This window comes from Aptenodytes patagonicus, chromosome 4, assembly GCF_965638725.1.
Source record: "Aptenodytes patagonicus chromosome 4, bAptPat1.pri.cur, whole genome shotgun sequence".
Taxonomy (NCBI): domain Eukaryota; kingdom Metazoa; phylum Chordata; class Aves; order Sphenisciformes; family Spheniscidae; genus Aptenodytes; species Aptenodytes patagonicus.
Window position 1 is genome coordinate 83212779 of NC_134952.1, and position 26216 is coordinate 83238994.

The window sequence follows — 26216 nt, forward strand, 5'->3', positions numbered from 1 at the left end:
TGGAAACCAGCACTGGAAGTTTATTACTTTAAAAAAAAAAAAATTGCTTCAGTATTACACTGTCACTTTATTTCCCTCCTGTCCATAGAGCAGAGCTGTGCAACACGCGTGCATCCACTACAGTGACGAGAAATCGCCGAGGGCGATTTCTGATTAGCATTAGGAAGCTACAGCTGCATGGCCATCCTGCAGCCTGCTGGGAGTTCGGGAGAGGGGTTTTTTCTGAGTTTGAGCCTCAGATATCACTGACATTCAGTAAAGATCAGTCCCAGGGCAAGGAAGAAGCACACAAATCGTGGGTGTATTTGACTGTGACAGAAACTTGCCTGCAGTGATTTTAGGAAAAGGTTTTTCCGGAATAGGTAAAACAAATGCTGTTTTCAATTCTACTAGAAACCCCCTTGTAAATAATTCCAGGTAAATACCCATTAAGCAATGTAAAAGCAGAGTTAAGCACTGAACAGGAACTCCTGCATTACATGCTGAGCACCATTTATCACTATGCCAAGAGGCAACCAGTGAGAACCTCTTACTTAAAGACACATTTCCCATTAGCTAATTAAATTAAACTCTAAATTTAGTAGTTCATACTTGCTCTTAAACTGACCTGTTTCATCTCGGCAGTTGCTGGGATGGGGGAAACACATCACATTACTATATACAGTCAGTCTTTCTGCGAGCAGACACTGAGCCCGAGTGGCAAAAAGCCTGTATAAAATTGCATGTTTGCTCCAGAATTCAACCGGTCACTGTTTGCCAGGAACGACATCAGAGTAATCTTTTAATACTCCAGCCAAGTGGTCATTGTGAGTCTTAAATCGACGTTTCTTCTGAGAAGCGGGTTTCTTCCTCCTCTGAATAGGAGCCTACAAGAAGAAATAAACAGGAGTCAAAAGATCTGCCCTCCAGCTGCGACATCTGACCTGATGTGTGACGCTGTGCTCGTCATCGCTTCTGCAAAGAGCAGCCCTGCTTGAACCAGGGGCGGGGAAGGTGCTTGCTCGTTTTTGCAAGAAGCAACAGCATTCAATTCAAATCCAGGCAGGGGGATGACCCTGGGGACAGAGCAGAGCCTCCGTATCCCACGCACAGTAGTAAAGCTGGCGTTTATAAGTGAAGTTTCCAAACGCTTCCGCGCAGCTAAAGAAGCAGGTACGTGCCCCATCATTCTATCCACAATTACGTGCTCAAAGACACATTTAGCATATAAGAACTCCATGAGGAGTGCCTACATGACCACAGGCATTAAAGCATCTAGTGTAGCGACTAGCAGAAGCCAAGAGCAAGTCCTGCGTGGAAGGGCTCTCATGAAAGGACAGTTTGAAGCCAAGTGCGGAAGAGAAAAGACATGGTATATCACGTACAAATAAATATTAAAAAAAAAAAAAAAAAATGTTTGAAGCCAGGAAGAAAGCATCTTTGGAGAGCTTGCAGCCATTTCGGCCTCCCAGTAGAACACGAGCATATTGCACCCAGTTTGGAGAACCGTGCGTGTGTGGTGGGAGGCACGTTACACGGTTCCCATCGGGATTTCAAAGCTATTTAGCAGAAAAGAAAAAGTTAAAACCCCCCCACCCTTCTCCCAAAAAAGTAACTATTCTTCTACTCCTAATGTACTGTACAGCTTCGAGCAGAAGCTTCCACTTTAGAGCTGACAGGGATTTCTGGCATTTGCCCTCTACTTGATGCTGCTTGGATTACACTGGCTCAAACAAGTTATAAAAACACTGGCTGTTGGCTACAGCGTTGTTTTTTGCAACTTCTCAAAATTGGTCACACTTCCCCGAGCTACACAAAGCAGCTGTGCATAGGCTCACCAACATGTTTTGGAATTAACGCTGCGGGGTCAGGAAGGGGGAATCTCCTAGAAAGATCTGTAATTTGTATCTCTTACTATTTTCTTTGGTCCGGTTTCTTGCATGGAAGAAATACCCTGTCGTTTCAGATACTCTTCAATTTTCTCCTCATCCATAGAATCCACGGGAATGCTCCTCCACAGCTTCTGAAATTCTGAAACACCAAACAAACCCTCGTTTTATATCCCAATGAACAAACCCCGGGCTAAGCCCCCGCACAAAGGGAAAGAAACAGATTTGATTTCAAACGCTGAAGTATTCTGGCATGTCAGTCTGTGACTGTACAGATGCAGCGGTCACCGCCAGCAGGCACCCTATTAGCACAGCCTTTACGCGCTCCAAATGCCGGATGCACTTCCAAAGAAAACCAACAAAAAACCCGAACCCCAACCAACAGAACAACAACAACAACAAAACACCCCCAACACTTAATGGAAAAAGATGAGCTGATTCTCGTCCGCGCTAACTGCACTCCAGCATCAGGAGCACCCACAGGCAACATGTGCTTTTAATGCTAATTTGCTACCGAGTCTTTTTTTGCCGAGCATCTCTATAGCTGCGTAGACTGTCAACGTGTTTTATAAGCCTCAGTTCAAAAGATCTTGGTGAAGGGTAATAACTAACCATAAATGGCAACTTCATTTACACATCTTCAGCTGCCATTGTCTTGGGAGACTTGTCATCTCATGGTCCGATTTACTGAAGATTCAAGACATTTGCTTCAGTGGGTTCAAGCTCGTTTATCACTGTAATATAATACATACCGTGCTGTACAGATAATAAATTACTAAAATTCCTCTGGTGTTAAAAAGAAGAGAGATACCTTAAAAGCCACAGCGGCAGGAAAAAAGACAGAGACAGTAAGTCTTAATTAGAGCAGCTGCCATCTGCCTGCACACTTTCTGCCTCATGTAAAGTTTCACAGAGCCTCTGGAATGCCTTCTCCAGGCAGCGGCTGGTACAATCCTACCTCCCTTCATTCCCCAGGCAGTTAAGTTAGATATATCCTGTCAGCAGGTTTGGCTAACAAACTATAAATAAAACACGAGGCACACATAGCAACGCAAGACTAAATTTTTCCCTTTATTTCCAGATAAATTTAGTATACAGTTGTCAAAACAACCACAACTTCTGCATGCTTAAGAAGCTGTCCTATGCAGCAGGCAATGAAACGCTCCAGTGACGGTCTGCCACAGATACAACGGCTCTAGACACGCTGCAACAAAATGGCACTGTACAAAAGGCCTACGGAACAGACTTGGTTCCTGGCACTTGGACCAATTCCCTTCCTAATGCATCTTGTTTTCCTATGAAAGTACATGCTTTAAGTCTCAGGTCTTTCTTTTCTTCCCATTGCCAACTGTAAGGGGCTGTTCAAGCTTTCCAGGAAACAAAAGAAAGGAATTTTCCCAGTGAAGAACAACAATGTTCATTTTTGGTAATGCAGTGTTTTTTTAAGAGAACTAAATTCCTGTCAAAACACCACTTTTGGTTACATGGAGATAACGCTCAGCTTGTTTCTCATACAGCACAGCGGGATCATCGAGACTGCAGTTTTCAGATAACTTAACGCAAGGACTGACGCTGTAGTCAAGACATTCTCTGTCTGCTCATCCATTTTGAGTGTGATTCCGGGCTTTCGGCATAGCTTGCGGTGCCTGCTATCACAGATCATCTCTCACCTAATCCTGTTGCGGCAGGTGGAGAAGGTTGTGTTATGATCAAAGCTGAACATGCAAGAGAGAGATTTCTCAGCGATGAGCACTCAGATTAAGTCTTAGCAGCAGAAGCCTGCGCAAGGGTCCTATTGCATCCTCCGGACTGAGCAGAACATGCTCTTTCAAGCTACTGCCTTTCCGTTCATGCCCCCCCTCCCTGTCCTGAGCACCCAAGCTGGACTCAGCCGGACACCGAGACACGGTGGTGCTTGGAAAGATGAATCAGACAACGGGTGTGCAAATGCAGTATCGCACTTGGCGATTAACCGCGTTTCAAATCATGTGTTTCTGCAGTTCACTCATGAAGTGACAAGGCCGCACATAAACGCATGACTATTAAACAGATCCCGGTTAGAGACACTTCAACGCTGTGTTGTGCTATACTGCCTTTGGCTCTGCACAGACGACTCCTGTGGGAGCTGACGAGATGCAGGTCAGTCCTCCCAAGATGCACGACAGGCACGCGTGCACGAGGCGATAGCGGATGAGAGACGTGACAACTCTGAACTTTTACATGACAGTGTCCTTTTATTTATAATGTTCTGCTACAGACACAGAAGATGTGTCTCCTTATTAGAGTTCATGATATATGGACAAATATGCCCCGGTGGAGAAAAAAAAAAAAGGCTGAGGATAGGTGCTTAAGGTTAAACTGGTGTACATTCTTCTGGGGAACAGAAGTGAAAAATTAAACACTAGAAAATAAATGGTCAGCTCTTCAAGGATCAACATGCGCAGAAGTGCAGATCACAGTTAATATCTAACCTCAGCATTTTGCATTTCTTGTAATGCGACGGTTATACCATCATTACAGCTTCACATTCACCTTTTAAACTTGGCCAAGAAATACAAATGTAACAGTCACCAAGAATCAAAACCGCAAAGCTAAAATGGACTTTACCTACAGATAATTTAATCCGCTAATTGGCCCCACTAGAGTCAGTGCAGCATTCTGCAACTCCATTTAAAAATTCCTTCATAAATCAGGCTGCTTTCAGCGCTATTGCTTTGATTGCAGTAACTGCAAAAGAACCTTCTTCCCGTGCTGAAGCGCCACGTAGGGCATTAAAATACCTGATTGCCTAGGAAAGGGGGGAGTCCCAACAACACGGTCTCCCCCCGCGGAAATACTCCGTGTTAAAGGATTGGTTCAGAACTAAAAGCACAGGATAAAAGTGGAGAAGCATACAGAGCTGCCACCCTTCAGACGGCTGCGCATGCTAGCTGTTTGCATTTAGGGTGCCATCTAAAGGGAAAAGGAGATACATCTATCATCTCATCACAAAACCCATTCGGTGTAACACCAGACACTGAGCTAAATGCAAGAAGTGAAGAAAGAGAGCAGCTGTCTGGCTGGCAGCGAACCATTTCCACATTACCTGTCAGATTTATTCAGAAGTCTCCAAGGACAATGCCCCTATCAGCTAGTGAAAGTTTAGACCTTGGGAATACGCCATCTGAATTATTGTGACATCCTCTCTGAAATACAAGAGCCTACGGGAAAAGCTACAGCTCTCAAGAAACAACCCTCCGCATTCGTAGCTGGGGTATTTCTGCACCTCAAAATTCATACCCTTGACCCAAGACAGAAAGAGATTTCTCCAATTTCTCTGAGGAGAATCTGAAATACTGTCACCCTAGCCTTTGCTGTGCGGCTCCAAGCAAAGCGGGTCACCGCTTGTTAAAAGCAGTAGTTCACGAGAGGAGCTAGGGAGGAGGAAATGGCGACGACCCCATTACCGTGCTCCACCACCTCTGGAGCAGTGTCCACGCTTACGGTTGGCCAGGCAGGAGGATGCGGCAGACTGGCCCGTCTCTGGGGAGGGGACAAGGCAGAAAGGAAAATGCTGTGATGAGCTGACGCGTCTGAAGAGCGGACAACAGCGACAGAAGGCACTTCCTAGAGACGGTTTCAATACACTGGATCCATTTTTTACAATGTCTTTCTTTTCTCTGTGGACAGGGCACGGGGAGTTCGGTACTGGTGTGAGGAGCGGGAAGGGGATTGTCGGAGCAGCAAGTTCACCACATGCTGGCCTGCTTCAGGCAGGCGTGGAGAACAGGCTCAGATGCACGCATTCCTGCAGCGCATGAAACCATTACGATTACAGAGCACATTCAGTCTTCCTCCTCCATGTCCTGTCAACCGCTAGGTGTTCTTTACACCATCAGAGCACGGCGAAGGTGAGACTCTTCTATCAGAGCCGCTAAACTATTTGATAGATCAGCCAGAACAAGCGTATAATAGCTATGGAAGGAAAAAAACCTGTCCAGCAGTCAAGACAGTAAGGCTTCACCTGACTGCAGCAGGCTGCATTCAGACAAGCTGACAATTTCTCCTACCGCTTAGGCTGCTATGACAAGACGGAGCCCAGAAAAAATCCCCTGGGGAGAAATCTCCAAAGAGTTTCCAGCCAAAGCAACGCAGGTGCTGTGAACTCTCAAGGAGACATGCGTGTTTGCAGCGGAGCTTTTAAGTCCTGATGCCAATGCAGATCTTCCCCAGAAGAGGCAGAAAGTTGTGATCCCGGTACCGGAGGCAGGTGCTCGGTGACTTGCCTGGACTATGAACAAATCCTATATGCAATACCTTGCAATTTGATCACTGAAATATTTTAACTGAGAAGCTTGACAGAATCAACACTACTCACAGGCTGCTCCCTTCCTCCTCCAGATAGCTAACTTCTGGTCTTTCAAGTAATGAGAGGAGGGAATGAGACCATGAGCTGACTGAAGGGCCAGTTTAGATATTTGCTAACATCTCCAGCATCATGATGTCTGCATGCACAGACTAAAAGCAATGAGCTTCGACCGGCAGTAACCAACACACAGCAAAGCAGAGGGCAGCATAACAAAGATTTTGCAAACGCCTTCTCTCTCCGAAATACCCAAGGGGTAAGGATGCACAGTTACCTCAACTTTACTGCATCCCGAGGTGCCTCATACACGAAAACAATTTGCGCTGACGTTCCTCGAGTGATTATACTCTAACACGCTCCCTTTCTGTAAACGCTTACATTTGGGGAACAAAGTCATGGGTAAATGGCTGCATGGTGGCTTCAGCGCAGCTCATCCTCCTGCACTTCTGACTGCCTCACCTCCTCTTGCAAAAAGGTTGAGATGGCTTCTGGAGATAAACTGCTATATCACACTGGTAATAAAATCTGCCAGAGATGAAAAACAGCTTAAAAATCTTCACTGAGCTGAGCCAAAATCTGAGCGCAGGACAAGAACAGACAATAACGGGGCAGAAGGGAGGAAACAACTGAGTAGCGGGGAAGATGGAGTCCTCCTTTGTAACAGTCCCAGGGAGCACAGTACTAGATTTATACCAGAAGGAAAAGGTGCTTGATATTAAGTCTGTGCTGCCCCTGGACCATCTTGGAATTCAAAGCCAGAGCCATATGTCATCACTGATCCCAAGCAATTTTTATACTGTTAAATTTAAGAGGCTTTGGCCATTCTTTAAATTTCTTCAAAGGTGCTTCGGAAGAATATTAAAACCACGTATAATTAAGTATCCAAAGTTTTAGGCATTAAAATACTTCCTATATTGCATTCAGATGTGAAAGATACCATCTCTAACAGTTAAGCAATCAGACTGGCCTTTCAGCATTCAGCCGGCACGGGGTGAAAGCTTGGTTCACATGCAAAGTGCTTAGCCCCAGCACAAAAAGGCAGTGCTTTACTTGGCTGAAGCACCTGAAATCTAGCCCGGCTTTTATAAACGCTTTCAGCTACACACTACTGACAGAAGATTAATTAGACAGGAAGTCAAGAAGGAACACATGCAATCTGAACCTTCCTTGGCTAATCACATAAAAGGAAGAACAAAAGCCATTCCTTACTGCAAATACCTTCTCCGGTACCCTTGAGATCACGCTATATAGCAGCACCACTGCTGCAGTACATTGGGATTTATTTTCAAAAGGGGAGAAAGAAAAGCTTGTTCAGCCATCAAAACAACTGTAGCAAGGGCAGAGGTAGACACTGCCAGAAAGCAGTTCCTCCCACGACTTTAGACAGCAAGCTCCACATTGCCCCGGCAGCTCCTCTTTCTCTACTGACTACTGATGGAGCTCAGACAGCGATGGGAAAGGACGCCTGACTTTCAGAGGATATTAATCCCGGCCAACATATGTTCGAAACTGGAGAGTGTCATACGGCAGAATCATGCACTGAGGAGCGCAGAGCCCTTATTTCTAAGGATAAACACTAAACTAGAAACATATTTTGAACTGTCATCAGCTGCTAGATCAAAGAGTCTGACAACACTTCAAGGCTTATTCTGCAGTGTTCCAAAAACTTTGTTTTAACGTTGCTGGAGATAATGAGCTTTATCCATAAAGATAATGGAGATAATGAAATAGGACTGCTAACGCAGAAACGTGTCGTAACTCCTCCTGTACGCAGACAATTCTGCCAACGACTCCCTAAGAGACATGCTTCTGGTGCTGTGGAAAGAATCGTAAAGCAAAACTGCTCGGGAAGGATGAATTGTCTTCATCACAGGATAACACGGTTGGAAAAAGGACCCGTTCCAGCTGCAGTAAGTAAGTGAACCCACTCAGGGATGTTGAGAGTTGGGGCATACGCAGGCAGATCACAAAATTCACAGAAGAGAAAGCATTCTCGCCCCCTCTCAGAACAAAGCATCATCATCCGCATGAAAAGAAAAACCAAAACCAGCAGGAACAGAACAAAAAAAACCAAAATCACTTTCTGATCAGATGGGAACATGCTGCCACCTGCGGATGAAAGAAAGCAAAGCCACCTTGAACTACAAACACACTGCACGCCGGCAATCCCTTCATTGCAGACACTGCAGGCTTAAATGCCTGCCTTCATCGGGAGATTGAGCCAAACGGCTTAAACGTTTTGTTTCAAGGGGTTTTTTTAAGCTTTTCCCCCTTTCCATAGCAACAGCCTGCATTGCTTGCTCCTAAACACAGATCAGTGCTGGGCGTGCTAAAATATCGTGTATTGTATATGAACAGCCTTGGATTTATACTGGCTGCCTGATGAAAAGTTGGCAGATGTCTCTTGCTGCATCTTAATAAAATGGGCTCTTTTATTAAATTTCACAGTTAATCCTGGAGTTATTACTAACTAAGAGCAACAGGGTAGAGATCTCCCTCTGATAACTCTTTTAGGATGGTTGGGTGCCAGTTATCTGGAAAAAACTGCACAAGAAATGATCAGGAATCGTGACTGTAATACAACCAGTAGCTGCTGAAAACTTAAAAGCTTTGTCTTAACAGTTACTGCAGCAGCACTGATTTCTAAATGTTTTGGCCATGTTCGGATCCCTAAAAGCTGTGGGCCGATGGACTGAAGAGACACTATCTGAACAGGATGACAGTGCTAACGGTAAACTCATGGGCATTTGGGAGGTTAGAAATTCCCCAGTGAATGCAGACTAAAGGCTTATAATTCTGCATTTCACATATAGTTCTGACTGCCACTATCAAGAAGCGACAGAAATTATGGTTTAAAAAGAGATTCACTTCAATATTTTGAAACCGTTTTTATATTTTTAAATGCTGCAGATGTCACATCTACTTAATTATCTTTGTGGAAGAAAGCTATTATTACTGAGAGTACAAGTGTGGTACATAACAAATAAGTTAATGATACACATTTCCAGTTGCTTAATTCTATTGAAAATAAAGAGTCTCTCTGAGCTAGTCAAAGGGGGGAAAAAAAAGGAAAAAAAAGAAAAAAAAAAAAGGGCTTTATCCTTTGTCCTATGGTCCTGCAAGTACAGCAGTCCAATTTTCTATCAAAACTCTTCCCTTTTTTTTACCATAATGTGACATTATATGATAAGATGGCTTTACGTGGCATGTTACAAGAACAACGTTAACAACAGGAAGTGTTCAGTGTCGTTGAGTCATTTAAAATAAGATCTTTTGACACAGATTGCCTTCTTTCTGTACTTACAGGCATCTGATGTTGGCATAAACGTCATTATTGGAACACACCCCAATTTATGTACAGAAATTAATTACACAAACAGGCACATCGCACCAGAGGATTTTACCACTATTTGTTAGACAGAAAACACATGCTGAACTTCTGAAGTCCCAAATCCACTCCAGCTCTAGGCAGCAGCGCTACCCCACACCCGCGCTCTCCTCCCAGTTGTAAACTACCCCTTCTCAGGACTTTTGCTCACATCTCCTCCCCTGTTTGCTTCCTCCTTCTGTTCCATTTGTGGCTTCTCGTCGCGTTCACCGATAAAAGGCATGTGATTAAAAAACTGGAAAAAAACCCCAGCAAACTTGAACCCAGAAGCCATTCTTTTAGGTTTTTTTGGCTGCCCTTTACACAGCAAAATGTTGGATGCCATTTTAGTCGCAGTCAGGTGACGTGTAGTCTCTTCTGTGCTGCTACACTTGAAGAGTATTGCTGGATTCCTGGTGCCACGCTCCAGTGTATCCATTATAAAACAGAGGATATTACCCCTGAACTCACTCGCTAGTCTTGTTAGCCTCGTGTTCATATAAACCGTTCTCCTGACATCTGGATATACCTAATATTTCATTACCACCTTAAAAGACTGCTATACCTGAAGACTGCTTATACATATAGGTGCTTAAGATGAATTCAAATCAACTATCATGGGAACATACGTAAAGAAACGCCTACCTTCATCCACAGTAAACTGACAGCTCTTGTCATTGTAGAAAAGAATTTTCTTCTTATCAGGGCGATTAACAAAGATGATCTGGTCCCCTAAAGCCTCGAAAACAAATGCAAAAGAACAACTCAAAATCACTTCGTTTCCAAGAATCAGGATTCCAACTTGAACAACAGACCCAGACCTTGTGCTACAAAAAGCAGAGCAAACTAGAGAAGCAGCAAAGTAACCGGCAATGAGAAGCATCCAAAGCGGACGCTGACGGTAAGTACACTAATAAATCAAAGATGAGGTACGCAGGATGGAGATCAAGGTATAAAAGCAGAACTAAATGCCTACAGTTGGAATGTGGGAGATCGAGAGTCTTGTGTGAGAACGAGCTTTGACAGCTGTGCTGAGACATCAGGCCAAATCCGAAAGTAAGGGATGAAATACAGAAAAAGCTACAATATTAGATCTTCTGAAATAGCTTTTGAGTTATCAAAAGAACAGAAACAACTCACGAGAAAACTCCCTCTCAGCCTCTACCTCCCCATTGAGAAGCGAACCGGAACGGGTTCGCTGAATCGCTGACACGTGCTACTCACCTTTATAGCCTTCTGTGCATTGGGTAGCCCTTCCTCAATATCTTCTAAAAGGATTCCTCCCAGCCCTCGCTGGTCATGCTTGTCCAAGAGCCTGAGCAGAGCCTTTTTATCTTTCAAGTTGTACTTGGGTTTGAAAGCATACTTCCCATCTACAACTTCTATTTTCGGATTGTTGACTAGAGCCTGTAATAGGGACACAAATTTTAAACCTTGAAAAAGAGCACACACGCTAGTACTTTTTTCCTAGTGTGCTTTTGAGCAGCTAGAGCACATCAGCCTCATGTTACAGCTGCCAGTTTGGAGGTTTGAGTTTGAAACGGATTTTAAATCCTTGGATCCTAGGTCCACCAGCCTAGGCATAATTTGCCACAACATAAAGCGCAAAGCACCAAAGGAGGCTTAACATCATTCCCTTAATGCCTTTGGGCTCGAAGCTCCATGAAGCCTCTTACGGCAGAAAGCCGCACGCGTTCCTTTTTGAGAAAGGATTGAAAATAAAAAGAAGAGGGAATGCAAAAAAGCGTGCTTTGGCTGAATATAAAGTGCAAACGCACAACTCGGCATATCAAGCCCGGGTCATACGGATGTTACAAATGTGAAAGGCGGCATTAACCTGGGATGAACAACACAGGAGTCAGTCTTCCCCAACTGCTGTCAATTGGCACCAGCAGCTGTAGAAGAAATTGAGAAGAGCAGACCTCCTGCACAGTAGGATTTTACTTATGGTGCCAGCTTCAGAGTGAAGCCGACCAGAAGCTCACGGACAATCGAAATGATTTAAGATATGCTCCAAATCAGTTTTGCTGTGCAGCCAGTACCACAATGGAAGTTCACCTGTAACAGAGGGCAACTCTACTTAGTTTCTTCTGCAGATGCCAGCCTGACCCTGAAAGGAGAAAGAGAAGAGACACAGAAAGAAGAAAGGAGGGAGAAAACACCTGTAACAGAGAAGGTAACTAACTCTGGCGCCGCAGGGTATTTGTTCACCTTTTCTCATCCAGTAACAATTCAGTGATAATTTTATATGCACTTCTCGGGAGGAGCTTTTTCATTCCATCTTGATAGTCTGGTTCATTATGGAAACAACCTGGAGCTACCTTTTGAAAGACTTCAGCAAAGTCAAGCTTCCATCACAACCAACACTGCCAGATGGGAGGTTTCCGTACCCCAGAATATTAGTGCTGGTAGCAAAGGAACGCCACAGGCTGTATTAGTTAAAACCATCCTAGTTTTACTATGCTGAGATTTTTTTTTTCCCCGTGTCTCAACAGCCTTTACTACTCTGTCGCGAGGATTTTAAATACGATCTGAGCAAAACCAGGCACGCCAATCAAGTATAAATACCGAATACGTTATTTTGCTGATTTATTAATCTTGAAATTCCATGAACACATTCAGATCAATTAAGCAAGAAGATGAATATGGTGGCAAGTTACAGTGAATCTGTAAGAACAAAACCTAGCATCTAGAGTGAGACTAATGAACTCCAGCAGTGGAATTTGCAGATCTATTACCCCCACAATTTCAGACATAAATTTCACATCAGAATTCTTCATTTCAGTAAGCAGCAAAGAACTGTAAGCCTATGAATTTTGTGCCATACTCCTCTGTTTTAGTTAATTTAACATCCTCGATATTGGAAGAGCTCTCCGCTCAAATTTTTTTTTAAAAGAAAGTCCTTAAGAAAAACAGCTTGTTTCTATAAAATTAGTAATGAATAAATTCACTTGACATAAAATATACTCTCTGTGTAACAATTCTAACAGGTCCTTTAAAAATGTCAGAATAGCTTTCATTTCACAGTTACCTCAACAGCAGGAGGTACAAGACAGACAGACATGTGAATCAATGTAGTTTCTTAAAGGGGGGATTATATATTTATAGAGCTTGTAAATAAACAAACATGTATAATTCAGGTTTATCATAATCCTTTATCTAGAATTAAAATCTAAACACGTTTTCTTTACCTCGCTCATTAACCATTGTTTCTGTTTGAGTCCAATATCTAAATGCTGTGTTTCATCCAAAATCTCTTCTAGGGTTAATGGATGCGTATCACCACGCTGGTGCCGAGTCTGGAAAAGTAAGTAGGATCTATTAGAGTTCTGTACTTATTTTATTCAGCAACTCAACTATCATAAAGTAACTAAAATCGGTATAATGTGATGACAAAACAACTTTTGCAAAACCAGGATAGACACAGAGCGTATGAGTTTCAATTTAGGGTTTTTGAGAATATGAAGAAAAAAAATTAGTACCAGCTGAGATTGACGACAAAGTCATCTGTCAAGCACCAAATTACACATTATTTTGATAAATAGCTCATGAATCCTAAAAGCTGACAGCATCTTGCAATTCCTATTTCTACGGCAAATAAAAACCATTATCCTGGTTTTAAAGTGAGCTGGAATAATTAGGATTTCAGTAACGGAACGATATGCTGACCGTTTGCTGACAGCATTTTGAATTTAACAAGCAGTTTCTTGAGATTCTCACTCTTGCAGTATTATAGAGTTTGAAATATTTGGCATCTTTCAGCTGCCACAGAAGAATACATAACTAAAGCATTTAAAAACATTATAATTTTACATCAAAACACCGTACCTTCATATAATTCACTATTTTAGCAAGGACTCCAAACTTGTAGCCAGAGCCTCCTGAAAGGGCTTTCAAGTTAAATGATCCATTGCTGTGATCTACAAAAGGAGAAAATAAACAATTAAATGATGCTTTCAACAACACCCTGTTGGGTGTGCACTCCATCTCTTTCTCACTCGACTTCCACAAGCTTTCAGAACTACAACTATGAACAGAAATGCGCGTTGCAGGAGCGGTCACCCTCAGAGGACTCTCTGCTAGCACACGTGTTGATCCAGACCCGCAGAGCTACCTGTCGACAGACACGGCTCTGGAACACGTCTGAGCAGGGCTCCATAAATATAAAATTATTGGGACCGGACCTTTAAGAAAACAGCAAGCAACTGCAGCATTACTACCATAAGAGTACGTGTTTAATTCTGTGGCTTAACATATCATAATAATTTACGCTACATTAATTCACGCTGAAATAATGCACCGCGTTTGTGCCCAACGATTAGCTCTACTGATAGCTTCGTGCTGCTGAGATAGGAGCAGAAAGTTGCACTTATTCCCAAAAGGTATTCAATAGTTACACACCAGGTAAAGGAAGGCTGTGCTCGTTGCGCTGGGCTTTTTTTTTTTTTTTTTTAAAGTAGCTCTAGTGGAGAATTTATTAAAAAAACCCCATAAATTCAAAACAATTCAACTTGACGTGTTGCACCGCTGGAACAACAATTCAGAACCCGCTCTGTTGTCAAGTCTGGTTCTGTCCTAATGTATCGTGAGGTTTGCTACTGTGTAAAGCTTGTTTCAAAAATTATTGCAAGGTTGTTAATGACTGTTTTATTAACTTCAGCTATTAGCACAGCACATTAAACAGAAATATCCACAAACCACCATCTAAAGCCACAGGCCCATTACCAGCATAACGTTGCTCAAACTTAATGGTAACAGCTTTTCAGAATTTCAGCTACTCCAGAAAAAGAACATTTCCTCTTCGTCACCACAGGAATTTTTTAATCCACTGGTGATTTCTAATCACATGTGACAGGACAGTAGGTATCTCAGAGATACTGAGCTCCTATTATTTCTGCGGAAAAAATCAGTTGAGGGAGAGAAAAGAACAATTAAAGTTAGTGCGTTAACTGAGGGAGAGGTCGCAGCGGGTGCTGAGCAGAGCTGCTAAGCAAAGCCTTTGCTCTGCTGGGCAGCTGGAGGATATGGATGAGAGTGGTGATAAGGAGGAGCGGAAGGGCTCAGGGGGTTGCGGTGGCGAAAAAAAGAAAGAAAAAAGAAAAAAAAGATCACCATCTTCTAGAAAACGCACCGAAGGTGTTTGACAAAGACCCATCGCCTCCACCGAGTAAGAGGCAGGCTTAGAGAAAGTCTGCTACGTTCACCGTGTTTAAATTTAGACGCCCTTGCCAAGTTCTTCACAGGAAACTCCGAATTAAGTTTCCAAAGTCACTATGCTTCAGGTGACTTGTTTTCACGTCTGTCCCGCTGCATCTCAACCTACTTCTAAGCTGATCTGTAAGTCAGTCACTATAAAAGGCAACTACAAAGTGGGAATTTTGGATGTAGTCAAATTTCAAACAAATCCACTTCCGATCATTATTGGGAAGACTTCACGGAAACTGCTGCTAGCATAGTAAAAAAAAAATAACGCCGAAGGAACAAACGTCGTATTTAAAACTCGGCAACTGGTAATCGTGAAGCTATTACATGACATCGTATTAGAGGCTTTACAGAGCACAACAATTCTAAAATTAACGCAGAAGAATCAGTTTAACTCCAGCTACAGAAGAACATTTTATTCTAGTTACTAAATTAAGATGGAAAAAGGGAGAAAAACAAAAGCCAGCTCCCCCTGAAAATACAGCCTTATAGGGATTTTCTCCTACAGGGTCCCCTTTTATCATTAAAAATTAATGTCTACGCAGGATGTTTTATAAATAAAAAAATCATACGTATAACGAGAGGTCTAAAGTGAGCAAAATAAATTCAGAGGTACAACAAATAGTTAAGACGACTTATCATGTATTTGTTCTGTCGACTGAATCAAGCAGATTATCTCGTTTAATCTGCCTGGCTACAGGCTGCTACAGTTCACGACAAGTAAATCTAACCGCACGGCAAAGCTGGAAATCTGCAGATATTAACACTTCAAACGTCACAGTTTGACCGGCTGCTTCCCAGCGCACAGCAAAAGGGGGTCACGGCCGCCGTCGCGCTCCCAGCGCGCTCCTCCGCTAACAAGCTCATCACGCAGACAGAGCATCCCAAAAATGAGAGCGGGAAGGGGTTTGTTTCTTATTCAAGACGGTAAGAGTCAAATTTATGAATGATTTACTCCTGGGGTTGAGGGCTTGATGCAAATGAGCATAAAGGAAGTTGTCAGCAGCATCATGCTCTGGCCAATGGTAGGAAAGCTCCATCTTAGCTGTGCCATAGGCTGCATTAAAAAAAGGGACCAGAACAGCGCTCTTTCAGCATCCTTTCAGACAAGAGGTAGGTGTGTATCATTTTATAACATTGTCTTAGGTTTATCTTGATTACTGAAAGAAAATATGCCTGTAACCTACAAGCCTGTAAAAAGCTTCTTAGGATCAGAATGATTTTTCTCTAGGTTTAGCAGGATTTTATTCCGCTGAACGCAGAAGAGCTTGTCTTGCACTATCAGATAAGCACTTTCACCATCTGTGTACTAATGGAAAATTGATGACCACTCCATCTTACAGAGAAGCTAATACACCAAGCCAAGATTCAGTAAACAAAATGGATTTCATCCTTACTGGGGAGGTAGCTTGTTTCCTGCAGCCTCACGGTCCTTGTAATCGATTCTATATGTTTTTACAGAAATGACAGTGAAAGGATTTTCCTTAAAACAAAGACAGCTAAACCTGAAATTTAAGAAATGTATCCCCCAAGCGGGTATTCCGTAAACCGTATCAATTAAGCTGCCTAAAAGAGATCTATGTTCGTGGATATGCTAGAAACCTGTTCTAGAAATTTGGTACGTAAGGGCAGGAAGAAAATCCCGTTGCATATTATTATCCTTGTAAATGTTGGAGCAGCGATCAATACAATACAAACAGACAGGTTAGAATCCATCTGAGATTTGCAAATGCTATTACCCCGAGATGTCTATTCAGTGGTTTCTTAAACAGGACTTCCTCAGTACTGCATTGAAATGATTTTTTGCCAGTCATTTCCCTCTGCTCCGTGAATATGATTTCAAATAGAGCTGCTCCTCTGCAGCGTCTAAAGACGATGATACTTTTAAATTAAAACCTAATACAGGTATTACAGAAGCCAATTCATTAAATATTTAACTCACCGCATTTTGGATACATACAATAGCTGAATTGCATTGAAATCAGACTGGCTTACACTATGAATTTAAATTGTGCCATTACAAAATAAGTAAAACTGCATGAAACCAGACCATTTTTGACAGCTTTCAAAGATGCTAACCTTATTAGCGCTGTGTTAATCCTAAAGGCTCGGCAACGGCTACTTCAGTCTTGTATTGTAATAATTACAGCAACGAGTAGCCGATATTTATCTGCCTCGCCTCACTGAAATCTGAGGAGATTATCATCATCCTCGAAAAGCACAAACCACCTCCGGCACGGGCATTAAGTTCCACCTCCCTGCGTAAAGATGAGCTTCTCTACGCTGTGCAAACCGCTGCCCTAATGGTGGCTGGCTGTGGAGTGGGAAGGGGCCGGCTGCTGCACTGCGCCGGCAGCCGAGCGGCAGGGACTCCTGCCTGGGGAGCCATGCCGTGCCGAAGATGCTCCCCTCCTCTCGGGAACAGAGCTACCGCCTCGGCAGAGAGCTGTGCCGCCAAAGGGTCCCGGCTACGCGATGTAAACATGCCCAGCCTCCCCATCGGCCCCAAATCTTGATCTCTTTTGACTAATCTTGATCGCAATGACTAAAATAATAAATTTCCTATCAGCAGAAACAATTAATTTTCATGCCTGGTGTTTACAGAGTGAGCAAACTTACGTGTAACAGATTCCGGCAAAATCCTCGGTCTTAGAAAACTGTTTAAGAAGTTCGAAACAAAACTCCTCTCCTTTCCCGAGGATATTCTCTTGCCATTTAAAATACACATTTAAATCCTGCTTGTTTTAATTACCCCTCAAAGGGGACTCCAAATCCTTTTATTCAGCCCTCTCTCTCTCTCTCAGATTTTCAAGTAAGTCTTCAGACCACCCCTTCAAAAACCCTCCTGACTTTTAGCCCCATGAAACGGGTGTGCCGAGTTTCCTTCCCAGACTGTGACCAAACCAAGCCACGCTCTCAAAGCCAGGACCCAACTCAACTCAGGAGTATTTTTAGCTCAGATTTGCTCTGTAAACTTTTGTTTAAGGAAAAAAAAACCCCAAACAACAGTTTAATTAATCCTATCCATCTCAGTCATACTTTGTGTATTCAATTACAAATCTGTGTATTCAGTTACAGATTTAACAGAGGAAACAGGAAGTTACTGCAACCGCTCCAATAAATGTCTGTATCAAACGCTAATGCCGGGTATCTTCCCAACAACAAAGCTGTTCCGTTTCAATTTAAATCCATTAAAGACAGAAGGATAAAGAACAAAATATATACTATTTGAACAATAAAAATAAGACATTAATCGCAAGCTGGTTTGGCTGCATCATCCTGGCTTCCATAATACCCTTTTTTTAATAATGCCACAAAAAGAATGACAGGTGCTTAGGCTGCTTTAAGTAATCTGTTTTAGTAGACACCATTACACTTTGCCTTTGTCACTTCCCATTTATGCAGGCATTTTGTCGTTTTCACTGTCTCGACAGGCTGATTGCAGAATTATTTCTGGGATACGCAAGGTTCATTAAAGCATTACCTGTGAGCACAGTTTAACGAACAAAACATCAGCGTCGCCCCTTCGTTCTGCAGTTTTGATTACTGAACGAAATTAAACTAAATGTGGGTAGCCAGGACCATTTTGTAATGAACATAGCTAGGTTTTCACTTTTTGCTTTCGTGTTCAAAGCAAAAAATCTTTCACTGAGGGATGGAAATAAGACCGCAGGTTTCTACAGAGTTATCATCTCGTCTCTGTCTTCCCCTTCCATAACCCCACGTTTTCTGGGACACCCCAGCAGACAAAAGCACATTTTCCAAGCTGCCCCTTAGCCGGCACGCGCTCACAGACAGGCTTACGTGCGAGGCACAGGCTGGCCCGTCAGTGCTGCTCACCACCGTGTTTCACCTAAAAACGCCTTGCTATTTCCTCAAGGGAATATGGAGATCTGAATCCATCTCCTCCTCCCACACCCAGTTTTAAATTGCCTGAAGGATTCAAAGGTTATTACGGCGTCCTATGGTACGCTACAACAGGTAACCAGGAGTTACTGTGGCTCCTTGGACATTTTTTATTACATTAGGCTATATACCAAAAGTACCGTAAGTTCCCTCAGTTCTGGGAGGCAAAGCCAGGGAAGAAGGACACCGAGGGGAAAAGAGACGCGTAACCGTGAAGATGTTCTTGCCAAACACCCCATCTGCCTACTTATCCATAATTCACGTAGAAATTCAGAGACAGACAAAACCGCTTTTTTGTTCTAGATATACCACAGAAATTTCTGAGGCACGGCCTACTTGCACACTTTCGAGCAACGGCCTTTCCAAAACAGCACATCTCGACAGCAATACCATTCGCGCCAAAGGCAGATCCGCTGAAGCCAACTTCTTGTTTTCTCTCCCCCACGCCACAAAGCAGTCTTTTCTTCTGCTGGCTACAAACAGACAGTATTGGACAAAAGACGACATTCCTTTCCTAAGAGTTAAGCAGGGAATGCGGTTGAAAATAAGAAATCAGAACTCCTCGGAAAGGGCTGGGTTTTCCTTCTTACCTATCCTAATGGCCACGGCACCACAAACGGGCCGAGATTTCCAAATGCGCTCAGTGCCGTTCGGGCAGCCGAACCAAGCAGTTGGATTTCTCGAGCACAAACTTCTACTCAACAGCAGGAACAGCAGGGGAATGAACACGTCAGGAGATCTGGCCTTCTGAAGTCAAGAGAGTTTTGCCGGGTTGATGAGTCTGTGCTAATAGACAATTCTAAAATAATGAGTTTTAAAGAACCAGGATTGTTATTTTGTACTAGAAGCACCACCAAAAGTTCAGTTCCATTCTTTGGAAACATCCTCCAACATAGTTACAATTTATACATTTTTTTTTAAAGAGTGATTTCTTTCTTTCTCCCCAGTAGGAGGAAAAAAAACCAAACAAGCAAACAAACTCCAATGACATTAACATGCCGTAAGTTCTTCTAATCACTCGGGTATGGGAGGGCCCTACACAGATCTCCTGTTTTTCTAAGAATGCCAAAAGAGGGCTGAGGGCTTTCACACCATGCGAGTACCAACCTCAAGTCTAACGATGGACAGGTCGTTGAAACCGCTGTATACCTTGAAAATTACCTTTGTAACCTTTTTGTCTTTGCACATACTTGAAATAAAGAAGCAAAGCTCTCTCATTCCAGAATAACTTACGCTACATGATGCATGCACGGACCAGTCACCAGTGAAATAAACGTTCCAGACAAATCACAAAGTTGTACATTTGGAGTTTGATACTTTTGTGAGCAAATACGAGTATGCAAAACCCCATGTTCGTAGGAGGTGTGAGCACTTGGTCTGAGCCTAAGTTCTTACAGTTTGGGATAAAAATCACAGCATGTTCTTCATCAACAGAGTCCTCAACAGCTTTGTTTTTCTGTTTCAGCCCCCAAATCCGTGACAGCGAACACGCTAAGACGACTCTTCAAGAATGGCAACCCTCAACACCACTCACTGGAATGAGACTACATCCATTTCCCAGTATCTGGGCTTTCAAGTGCAAAAAATTTACCCTTTCCATGATAACTGGAACACTGCCTGCTTTATTATTCTGATCATATTCATCTTTACTGTAGCTTCTCTGGTGGTGTTGGCTTTCCTCTATGAACTGCTAGACTGTTGCTGCTGTGTGAAAAATAAAACTGTGAAAGACTTGGAGAATGAACCCAATCCTGTCAGAGCAATGATGAACAGCTTCAGAAAGCATGAAACAGAGGTGGTGTAGGAAGGACTGAGCATCAGCACTTGAAGAACATTTAACACCTTGAACGAAGCCTCTTGTACTTCTGAATGAGCAAGTCACGTGCGTTTTTTCTTTTGGACTGAAATATAACAGCAACAGTTATCATATTATCTCTGGATGTGAACTTGAGTAATTGGCAAAGGCTTTCCGAGTGCTTAGCAGAAGCAATGTCGCAATGTTACGGGGGAAGAAAAGAGTTTTGTTTCTAAATGAACTTTTGTTGTTTATATTGAGTTACTAGCATAGATCTTTGTCTACCTGAACGAAAAAATGTTGCCTAAAATGCAGAAAACTATGTTGCTTAACTGGAGAAAACGTTCATAAAAACGCTCAACAATCCGATCGTACATAGCGCAAAGACACGGCAGCGTGCTCCCACTGAGGTCAACCACACAGAGACAGGAAAGACATACAAGGGGTGAGAAAAAAGATACGAGATAGAAGGGTGGACCGGCGAGAGATCCCACGAGACAGGAGAGGCTCGTGTGAATTCTTGCCTTCGGCAGCTCTTCTTATTACGGGTTTCTCGCTTGTAGGAGAGGGGGGTGGGAGGAAGAGTAAGCCAACGTGAAATGTATCCCTAAAATGGTCTTTTCTAACCTCCTGTGGTACAATTTGACCCTTTCTCCCTCCCCTTCTCCAGTTCCAGAGAACTGCTCTCCCCTTACTTCGTATTCAACCTGTTTAACAACTTCTGGGTGTCGAGACGTGACTAATGCACTACCTTAAGAGTATCTGACTATTTCCACAAAAGCATACTGTAGCGTACTACGGTCTAGAAGAAACAGGGACATTTTTCTGCCCCAAGGCTGCTGCCTCTATGGTAACCGCAACGCTACAGGGAGTCAGACGTGCTGGATGTATCATCCCTATCTTAACTTTTCAAAGCTGAACCGGAACTGACCGAGTTCTTGCCGAGGAACACAAGCAGACGGGTCGCAGACCTCCCACACCGACGACAGTAATTTCGCCCAGCCCGCACGCAGCTTTCAGGTGTCGACATGCTTCACAAAGGAGGCCACACCAGGATACGCCTTGCGCTAGAGACGGCAGGATGGGTGCACAGCGAGAAGTGACTTCATTTTGCACAAGAGAATCTCAGCTTGCTTCATCAGCCTGCCGATGCATCCCAGAGAGTTCACACTCACGCCTTTCTCACAAACTGGCCGCGTCACACTCAGACCTCTAGCTCACCAGGTTATCTTTCTTCTGCAGCTGCGTTGCGTCTATAGTTTTTAAAACCATACAAGTTTTGCAGTTACCAATTACAACTGCAATAACGGCGTCCGACAGCGTGGCCATCAGTAATGCCCGGTAAGTCTTTCACGCTCCTGAACCCACAGAGAAGCAGGCCAGTGAGAAACGTCCCAGACCAAAGCTACGCGTAGGACAAGATATTTAACTATATAAAACCCAAATAATATTCCTGTTGTTAGGGCAACAGGTAATGGCCAAATGGACAAGTAAGCTACAACGCTGATCTCGCAGCCTATCCATGTCAGAAATACCTTTGTGCTACGGCCGGTACCTATAATTACCTCCTCTTTTTTTTTTTAATACATAAACTCCCTCTATCAGGTTCAGTATGCCTAAGATCCAGAAGATCCGGATGCAATGAAAGACTTGCCGATTTGACTCGTGTGCTCTTCCTGATTGGCGAGACGGAGCCACAAGATACCCAGGCCACTACTAACCAGCACAGCTAGTCCAGTGATTCACCTGGAGAAGCAATCTCCCTTCTGCAATCGCAAAATGACACAACTACCGCTGCGACCGTTCATCTCAGATATACTTGTTACGGTGAAGATTCGCCAGTACCAGGTCCCACGTGCAGAGAATGCTTTTAGCTAAAAATCAAACTGTAAGCACAATTAACGGAAGCTGACGCCCCAGGTACAAGACAACTTCGGATTCACACCAAGACATACGATGAAGATAACGTTAGTGATGATAACGCGTTCCGCTGTCAGGGACACCAGGTAGATGCCTCGTTACCTTCTGCTGTATTTGACAGCGTCAGCCCTGAAAGACCGGCGTCCTGCTCAAGAGAGGCAAGAGCAGCCATCGGACGCGCTGAATTAATCAACATGCCTCATTCCTGAAAGCAAACACTCCGAACGGCAACAGGACTGCTGGCCACTTGCCGTGTCCCTGCAAAACACTGATCATGGCTGCACAGAAGAAGGCAGCGTACAGGTAGTAACACGGCTAGCCTCTGCTACGCTGGCTTCGCGTTCTTATGCCTTCCTGAGAAGCACACGCAATGAAAAATCTTGGGACTCGTTCCAGCTACTTATTTCGCAGATCTAGAAAGGGGGCTGGGTGTCTGCACGAGGAACAGAAGACAAAGATCCCCCCTTGCACAGCCCCAGAGCCTCAGGACGATTCTTTCCCACATGTAAACTAAGTTGTGAAACAGCTCCCAGAGATTTTAGCTCTTGATTACTGTTGGCTAAGACCATCAAGACAAAGGTCTCAAGATAAAGACTGAGACTTAGCCACAACTTACTATTCGTTAATAAAAAGAAATAAACAGATATGACCTATTTTGTTTATTTTCCAGTTACTATTCTGAACTGAGTAAACAAAACAGTTTTGAATTTTTTCAAATAACTTGTTTGAATAATGAATTCAAATAACTATAGTAATAACCATTCTCACTGGAAAGCTTACAACAAATCTTCACACGCAGGCCACATTTAGCTATGCAGTCCTTTGAAAATTAGCATGATCTCAATGCCCCTCCTCCCCAAAAAAGTGACAAGGGCAGGTTCTCTGAGTCATAGAATCACAGAACGAGGGAGTACCTGCAGGCGCTACACACCCAGAGACTATCAACGCCAGCACGTAATCACCGTGGCATTATTTATCGTCTTTGTGGTCACTACACAACAAAACTAGGACTGATCATCTTAATTTTCATTTCTTCGGGGTGGTGGGACAGGGATTCTTCAACATCAGGTTTTTACTCTACCTCCCCAAGACCCACGTCTCACACAGGCGTACGCTGACAGGCACCTAAAAATCCAGCGGTTCAAATAAAAAGCGGGTTTTGAGGCAAAGGACTTTGACTCTGCAGCATCACGGGGCAACTTGTGCTGCTTGTGGCTGCTTAAAACCCGTTCAGTCGCTCGCCAGCCTGAACACTTGTTCTGAGCCAATTCCTAAGAACGAGAGGGAGAAAGTTGGTCCGCTCGCTCTCCATTATTTTTCTTCCGTCCTTGCTGCTTCTGCCGTAGTTAGTAAATACTCTCCAAGGGAAAATGAAAGGTGGCTGAACTCATTCTGCATAAAAATGTTACAGAATCCCTGAAATGTTTCTGGTACTGTCTGGAACGAAGCCAGCAGTGTAAAAGATAAAGCGTACTTCCTCACAGCTACACATTCCTATTTGTGTAAGCTAATCATTTGACAGCTGCAAAAGCACTTAAAGAAATACCCAGCCCACAAAACCACAGAAAAGAAATTACACTTTCTTTATCCGCTCTGCCGCTTGGCCGCATATCTACTCAAATCCTCCAGATCAGACTCACATTTGAGCCGTCCGCCCTCCTCCTGCCTCCCCATCCCTCTTTCCCAGCAAACCGCTCTCACTCAGGATATGCAGTTTAGGATATTCCACATAGAATTTTATTTTACTGGGAGAGGAGAGTGTGGCAAAGGGACCGATAGAAACCTGGCCTCCCTTGATTTATTTTAAAACGTCTGGCTGATAACTTTATTTGGTGCCCTGAGAAGCTGGAGATACATAAGCAAGCTCCTTACTCTTCCCCTCAGACAGAAGATGCTCCAGTCCTCCCATCGTCCTTGACGTTTTTCTCTGTTGTTTTTAGCTCTATTGTTTCTTTCGTAGTTTAGAAGAGAGCCACACGTGGTATTCAAAATACGAGCATGCAATGAGTTTGCACAACAGGGTATTTTGTGTTTCAGTAACTCCTGACGTTTGATTTGACCTTTAGAGTGCATCGGAGAACGGTCAGTGCTTTCAGAGAACTGAAAAGGCCCCCCAGATTATGCGTCTCGCACAGCGAAAGCGAGCACAGAGCATGCCACTGTGTGCACACAAATCCTCGCCCTGCTGCTCCAGGTGCTGCACTTTTAATTTGCTCCCACTGTTCTGGCGCTGCTTTATTAACTGCTTATTTGATATCGAGAGACGCGTTATCAGCGCCACCATCGCAGGGAAACGACGAAACTCCTGACCAAAGCAGACAGAAACCTACGGAAGCCCTGGTGTTCACAAACAAAAATTAGCTCCCAAGTAAAACAAGAACGACCGTTAATCCCAATATGCTAGCCAGACAAGATGGAAGTTGCAAAATCCACCTCGTGGATGCACAGCCTACGACTTACAGTCAACAAAATTAAGTTTTAGGCGCTCTCTTGCCAGAAAGACAGAGGAGAGAAAAAGAACGAGACCACCGTTACCGCTTGTGCTGTGGGTGCAACAAGCACCGAAATCCACAAATCAAAGCCCGGCTTCGTTCGAAATACTATTTTGGCAGTAGCGATTCCTCCAATTGAGCAACAGCAAGCAAGTCACAGGATGAGGCCTGACATGTATACACGGTAGCAGAAGTGTTTTTTCCCATTGCGCAAGCGGATTTCTTAACAAAAAGTGACAATCTGAGAGAAAGAATGACAACAGCCACCAGCAAAATTCACAGATAGATGGATTCATACTAATAAACCGTAGCTTAGAGGCTGACGGTGGAAAATACCGAACAGCTGTTGAACAGGAGACTTTCACCAACCTGTGTTTTGCTTTGAGCTTGACGAGCCACCTTGTTCTACCTTTGCTTTCTTCTTTTTCGAAGAGGAGGAGTCAGAAGATGGCGCTGGACGTTTTTCTACTGCCGGTGTGGAGAGGGCACGCTTTTTGAATAGCTCTCGCTCTCTCAATAAGCTGGGATCCATAATTCTGTCACGAGAGGCAGGAGGGAAAAGGCAAGAAACAGGTATTAGAGCCAGTAAGATATTTAAGAGCGGAGAGATCTGTTCGTGAAGTTGTTTATTTCTCCTTTGCATCCCTCTCTTCCTGCGCACGGACTTTAAGCAAGTGACGCGTCTGGGGATTTAAAGGGTCGGAACACAACCTTAACCCCAAAGAGGCATCGGAAAGTGGAGAAGGGGCTTTCGGAACCCGCCCTCAACCCCACATCCATTCGGAGAGGCGCCGGGAAGCCAGCTGGCGGGACACCCGGGTTCAGCGCCCGCCGAGACCAAGCGCCTGTCTCAAAGGCACCCCCACCTCAACGGGGAACTTTAAAGCCACCCGCGCGAAGGGAAACTTCGGCAGCAAGGCGACCGACCGACCGGCCGGCCGGCCGGGAGCGAGCCCGAGGGTGCCCGCCCCTCGCCGCCCCGTTTACCGACGTCCGCGGCCGAGCGGGACAGGGCGAAGGGCCGACTGGCGGGCAGGGGCCTGGGGAAGCCGCCCCCCCCCCCCACCCCACCCCTTCCCTCCCTCCCTCCCTCCCTCCCCGGCGCCTGTCCCACACCGGGCGGGCGGGCTCGGGCCCGGCCACCCCCCCCCCCCCCCCGCGCCTCACGGGCCCGGCCGCCCCCCCGCCCCCGCTCACCCGCCCGCCGGAGCGCGAGGCGCAGGCCGAGCACCGCCGCTCCCCGCCTATTGGGCCATGCCGCCTTCCCGGCAGCCCCCGCGCCGCGCCCCGCCCCGGAAGCGGGCTCGCCGTTGCCGTGGCG

The 26216-nt window shown here is 44.4% G+C and overlaps 2 protein-coding genes across 6 annotated transcripts; one reads left to right on the forward strand and one right to left on the reverse strand.

The window, feature by feature from the left end:
• GTF2E2 (general transcription factor IIE subunit 2) lies at positions 1–26156 on the reverse strand. Of its 3 annotated transcripts, none has more exons than XM_076337404.1 (8): positions 26093–26156; positions 25265–25431; positions 13409–13500; positions 12772–12879; positions 10805–10987; positions 10226–10319; positions 1895–2010; positions 1–866 (listed from the first exon to the last, which is right to left on the reverse strand). In XM_076337404.1, exons 2-8 carry the CDS (start codon positions 25425–25427, stop codon positions 747–749), a joined length of 876 nt encoding a protein of 291 aa, XP_076193519.1. In that variant the 5' UTR covers positions 25428–25431; positions 26093–26156; the 3' UTR covers positions 1–746. The 3 variants fall into 3 exon arrangements, with proteins under 3 accessions (XP_076193519.1, XP_076193522.1, XP_076193520.1); XM_076337407.1 differs by lacking the exon at positions 26093–26156 and adding an exon at positions 25883–25930; XM_076337405.1 differs by lacking the exon at positions 26093–26156 and adding an exon at positions 25762–25839.
• On the forward strand, positions 15839–23046 carry SMIM18 (small integral membrane protein 18). 3 transcript variants are annotated; one of them, XR_012995261.1, is made up of 3 exons: positions 15839–15895; positions 20154–20928; positions 21154–23046. XR_012995261.1 is itself a non-coding variant. In XM_076337402.1 (2 exons), the coding sequence occupies exon 2, from the start codon at positions 20199–20201 to the stop codon at positions 20490–20492; it is 294 nt and encodes a 97-aa protein (XP_076193517.1). In that variant the 5' UTR covers positions 15839–15895; positions 20154–20198; the 3' UTR covers positions 20493–23046. The 3 variants fall into 3 exon arrangements, 2 of the variants coding, with proteins under 2 accessions (XP_076193517.1, XP_076193518.1); XM_076337402.1 differs by having other exon boundaries at positions 20154–23046; XM_076337403.1 differs by having other exon boundaries at positions 15853–15899; positions 20154–23046.
• Positions 26157–26216: the final 60 nt, after the last annotated feature.